This window comes from Sinocyclocheilus rhinocerous, unplaced genomic scaffold, assembly GCF_001515625.1.
Source record: "Sinocyclocheilus rhinocerous isolate Xijiao unplaced genomic scaffold, SAMN03320098_v1.1 scaffold3203, whole genome shotgun sequence".
NCBI lineage: Eukaryota > Metazoa > Chordata > Actinopteri > Cypriniformes > Cyprinidae > Sinocyclocheilus > Sinocyclocheilus rhinocerous.
The window spans coordinates 236,109-241,624 of NW_015666486.1; the positions used below are offsets into that span (position 1 = coordinate 236,109).

The 5,516-nt window shown below is 35.7% G+C and overlaps 1 protein-coding gene across 1 annotated transcript in view; it reads left to right on the forward strand.

The window, feature by feature from the left end:
• The window catches only part of LOC107732352 (transcription termination factor 2-like), an 18,740-nt gene continuing 13,224 nt past the window's right edge, over positions 1 to 5,516 (forward strand). Inside the window, exons 1-9 of the mRNA XM_016543647.1 lie at positions 1 to 147; positions 345 to 456; positions 622 to 708; positions 1,015 to 1,084; positions 1,197 to 2,177; positions 2,330 to 2,450; positions 4,552 to 4,731; positions 4,833 to 4,990; positions 5,366 to 5,447. Of these exons, the coding sequence (XP_016399133.1) occupies positions 120 to 147; positions 345 to 456; positions 622 to 708; positions 1,015 to 1,084; positions 1,197 to 2,177; positions 2,330 to 2,450; positions 4,552 to 4,731; positions 4,833 to 4,990; positions 5,366 to 5,447 (1,819 nt within the window). The 5' untranslated portion in view covers positions 1 to 119. The remainder of the gene's footprint in view (positions 148 to 344; positions 457 to 621; positions 709 to 1,014; positions 1,085 to 1,196; positions 2,178 to 2,329; positions 2,451 to 4,551; positions 4,732 to 4,832; positions 4,991 to 5,365; positions 5,448 to 5,516) is intronic.

Below are 5,516 nucleotides of genomic sequence, written 5' to 3' on the forward strand. Positions count from 1 at the left end.
GCATTTAGTGGCTACAGTGCAGCTCACGTCATCAAAACCGCGACAGCGGCGGGTGTTTGTGTTCATAGTCAAAGTGAAGCCGGCGAATTAAATGAAATAAGGCGCTGTCATATAATAAGATGGAAAGAACTTTGTGTGAAACACACGGTAAGTATCGTACTCTCGTTTATCACGGTGTAAAGAATTGCCATTGAGGAATTTTACTCTGTAAGAAGTTTGTGTTTATAAGCTGTATAGCTCCAGCTGTAGGTAACGTTAGACTTCTGATGCATTAATGCGACAGTACAGATTAAGTTCATCTTTGTTTAACAAGGCAAAGGGCTAATTCGACTTGTGTTATTCAGGCGGTACATGCTTACTGAAGACTGGTGTAAAGGAAGGACCGAATAAGGGCAAAAGTTTCTATATTTGCACCGCGCGTGATGCAACGCCCTGCAACTTTACACTGCCTACAGAGTGAGTGTACACACCTTTAAATGCATTATAATAATACAAGTCTAATTTTATTTTTACAATATTTATGGACACATTGGACACAGAACAAGTGGTTTTGTTTATTTAAATCAAATATGCATGAGTTCATGTGTGTTGCCCTTCTCTGAGTTCATGTATGTTCTTCAGGATCCCACCATCTCACTGCCTTCAGCATGAGGACTCCACGGTTGAACTTCAGTCACTAATTTACAATGAAAAACAGGACGAATACAAGTAAGGGTTATAACTATATATCTATCTGCTGTGAGAATGAAAATCCATAGTGTTGGGGAGCACAGATCCAGTACAGATCAATATGAACAATGAAGAACCATTACTGATAACATTACTAATCATAAGCAAGTGTCATAATGTAGGTTGTTGTAAGGTTAGTCATAAATCCTGGACGATTCTTCCTTGACCGTCTCTAAACTTTTCTAGGCACAATCCTTGTAATTGACTATTAGATGGAAAAATGAAAGCTAAAGAGGAAAGGATTCTGAATCCACACCATTAATACTTTATTTCTTTCATAATCAGGTTGTTTTATCGCTGTCTACTTGGAAAGACTGAAGGACAGAAGTGGTGTGGTTGTGTTCCATGGAGAGAGGTAGACGTGTATTGTCTAAAATTATTTTAATGTTTAGCATATTTTTTATTAGCATGCATATATATATATAATTTTGAATATATTTCTTACCACAATTCTTTACCACCTGCAGAAAGACCCTGAGAAAAGGACTGATTTGTCAGACAAAGATCTTCAATCTTCCAGCCCCACTCCTGTCAGAAACCCTTTCAAAGTCAAGACAAAACACAACAAATCTTCAGAACGCAAGAGGGATCCAGATGCTGCAAAGGATAGAGACGAGATCAGTGGTGAAAATAAACATGTGAACGGTAAATATCATGGTAGTGCTAAAAAGAAAGAAGAGCGTTCCAAGACAACAGAGGTAGAAGGGAATAACAGGAATGGGTCAGATGGTCAAAGTGGCTTGGACAGAGAGGGGAAAGACTCTGGAGGTTCAGAGTCTTGGAGGAACAAGACACTTCCTGCTGGGATGAAGATAAAGAAGAGAGTGTCTAATGATGAGAGGCTGAGGAGCAAAGCAGAGGACGGGGCATGTCCTGAGAGTCCAAACTCTGTGAACGAAAGTGTTCAAAGACCGAGTGAATCTAAGACCAGCCTCAAAGACCAGCAAGAGAAGAAGCCTACAAAAACAGGCAGCTCTCCACAAATCCCCTCAAAGAGCTCAGCTGCATGTGATAAGAAAGCTTCAGTAGAGAATGAAACAAAGGATGATCGTTCAAACAAGCAAAGCACAGCTAATTTAAAATCAGTTACTGATAAAACTCAAAGCCTTCAGAGCAAAAGCAGCTCACCCTCATACTCCACATCACAGGATGTGCCAGTTTCTGAAAAGCCCACAGCACTTAATTTTCAGAAGACAGTACCAAACCAAAGTCAAGCGAAGGACCAGAAGGGCATAGCGCGGTTTGGTGAGTGGAGCGATGAGGAAGGTGATGTTCAGCTGGTGTCAGTACAGCCTCCCACCCAGCAGAGTGCTCCGACTCCAGCCGCACCTGTTCAGAAAACGCTCACCTCTTTCCCTGGTTTCCAGCCTGCTTCTAAAGTCCAGGGTCGGTCTGAGGACCCCAGCGCCCTCCACAGCCATCTCTCAGCCCAGCTCAAGCAGAAGAAGGTTTCTCATCCTTTACTGCTTTGTTGTTAGTTACAGTTAATATTATGTGATACTTATAATAATAGTGATATATTACAAATTTGATTTAGCTGGTTATGCTTAAGATTCAACACTCAGTTTTTATCCCTCTGTATGTGCTCTATCTTTCCTAGGCCACTCTTTCAGTGGTGAATGTGTCAGCTCTGCCAGATAAAGGAGAGCGTTTGAAGAGTCAGGTGAAGGAGCTGGAAGAGGCTCTGGAGTCTCTGAGCCTGACCACAGCTTCTCTGTCTGGTGAGACACATTTTATTTTTGGGTCATTGAAAGTCTTTATTTTGTCGAGATCTACACTCTGTTCAAATGTTTAGGATCTGTAAGATTTGTAATGTCTCTTCTGCTCATCAAGGCTGCATTTATTTAATCAGAAATACAGAAAAAAAAAGTAATATTGTGAAATATTATTACAATTTAAAATAATGGTTTTCTATTTTAATATATTTAAAAATATAATTTATTCCTGTGATCAAAGCTGATTTTTCATCATCATTACTCCAGTCTTCAGTGTCACATGATCCTTCAGAAATCATTATGATATGCTGATTTATTATCAATGTTGGAAACAGTTTTGCTGCTTAATATTTTTTTGGAACCTGTGATACTTTTTTTCAGGATTCTTTGATGAATAAAAAAGTTAAAAAGTACAGCATTCATTCAAAATAGAAATCTTTTGTAACAATATATACATCACTACTGTTCAAAAGTTTGGGGTCAGTAATTTTTTTTTAAAGAAATGAAAAATGCTTTATTCAGCAAGGATATGTTAAATTAATAATAAAAAAGTGATAATAAAGACTTATATTGTTAGAAAATATTTCTATTTTAAAATAAGCACTGTTCTTTTTAGCTTTATTCATCAAATAATCTTGAAAAATGTATCAGAGGCTCCAAAAAAAATAAAAATTAAGCAGCACAACTGTTTCCAACATTGATAATAAATCAGCATATCAGAATGATTTCTGAAGGATCATGTGACACTGAAGACTGGAGTAATGGCTGATGGAAATTCAGCTTTGCATCACAGAAATAAATTATATTTTAAAGGATATTAAAATAGAAAATCATTATTTTAATGGTTATAATATTTTACAATATTACAGTTTTTTTCCCCTGTATTTTTGGTCAAATAAATGCAGCTGTGATGAACAGAAGAGACTTCTGTAAAACACATTAAAAATCTTACTTATCCCAAACTTTTGAACAGCAGTGTTTCTATAAGTTATTCAGTATACATGAGTTCATACATACTATGACTTGAATGTACATCCTCTATTATGAGTATGTTTTATTTTCCAAATTAAAATTAATTTAGCTGTTTTATGGGGAGGAATACACTACCGTTCAAAAGTTTCTGGTCAGTAAGTTTTGTTTTAAAGAAATTAATACATTTATTTAGCAAGGATACATTAAAATAATAAAAAGTGACAAATGCATCTATAATGTTACAAAATATTTCCATTTAAAATAAATACTGTTCTTTTGAACTTTCTATTCATCCAAGAATCCTGAAAAAATTACGGTTTCCACAAAACAATTAACCAGCACGACCAGCACTGTTTTTAACATTGATAATAATAAGTAATGTTTCTTGAGCAACAAATCAGCATATTAGAATGATTTCTGAAGGATCATGTGAGACTGAAGATTAGAATAATGGCTGCTGAAAATTCAGTTTTGCCATCACAAGAATAAATTACATTTTAAAATAGATTTAAATAGAAAACATTTATTTAAATTGTAATACAATTCCACAGTATTACTCTATTTTACAGCATTTTTGATCAAATAAATGCAGCTTTGGTGACCACAAGACATTTCTTTCAAAAACATTTAAAAAAACCGAACTGTCCCCAAGTATTGTGTAAATGTTAGGGTGATATTACTGTCCTGATATCATAATTAAGGCAAAAGCCTCATTATGGAGATACATTTGAAAATAAAACCTTGTGTGATTTAGCATAATTTTTTATTATTTGTTAGGCAAAAAATATTGTAACATAATTGCAGTTTATCAATATTTGAAGAACTACTCAAAATCAAGTGGCCTAACTAACTTGTATGGAGAAAAAAAAAAACATAAAACAGGAAACAATATTATAGTGAGGACCCCTGCAGATCCTTGTGAGCATGTGTCAACATCAGTAAGTTTCTTAGATCATCAGATAATTTGACCTTTTTCATGACATGTCAAGGTTTATTCAGGTTGTAAAATGCTCCCTAAAACATGATGTTTATGAATTAATAATTAATAATAATTCAGCTTGATAAACTTATTACTCTCATAGTGAGGAAATATTGAAATTAATTTAAATGAAATCATTTCACTATTTAAATATAGAGTCTCAAGATAAAGACAAATCACAGGCAGAACATAAAGCAGCACACAGCCATTCCAATCCATTCAGTCGTCCTGGAGGCGCCATCCTACTGCCCACAGCTCCAGCTCCCATGTTGAAGGAATCCTCTAGTAGCTCACTGGGCCTGAACTTGAGCCAAGGCTACTCCCAGATGTTTGGAGGTATAATGTTTAATCTCATTCTTCTCCTGCAATTTGGTGTTTCTGTGCCCATTTCATTAGTAAGTGTATTGATGTACTAATTTGGCCGGTTGTCTCTGCAGTCAATGCTCAGAACCAGGCTTTCTATGGCGGCAGGATGACTGAGAACAGACTGCTGGCTGTCCGCAGTGCCACCACTGAGGCCATCGACCATCTGCACGACTCGCTGGAGTCCTGCCCTACAGAAGACACCGAGTCACCGGATCCCAAAGGAATCAAAGTAAGTCAGCTCATGCTATAAACAGTATTATTTTGTTAATCCCTTTCGTTATTAAAATATTTAACGGGGAACTCAGTGACCAACTTTAAAGTTGTATACACATAATACCATCAAAAGCAAAATATTGATGATATTAATGAGTATATGGTATGTATCATCCCAATTTTTTAAGTGTTTGAAACTTGTTTTGGAAACAGCTTTAAGAGAGATGAGCATAATTTGTTAATTTTACATTTTTGTGCAATTATTGGAATGGTTAAATTTTTTTTTAAGTTAATAAGATGGTTTAAATGATGTAAATGTCACTTCACATCATTTATACTATAACTTTAAACAAGTTGAACTATAACTGTCATGATGATCTTGCTTCACAAGGTGGAGCTGTTGCCTCATCAGAGGATAGCTCTGGCCTGGCTGCTGTGGAGAGAGACACAGAAACCATGTGGAGGAATTTTGGGTAATACTCAGTACTCTTATAAGATGAATTGATGTTTTTAATTTAAGATATTTATGTAGTGTATTTTTT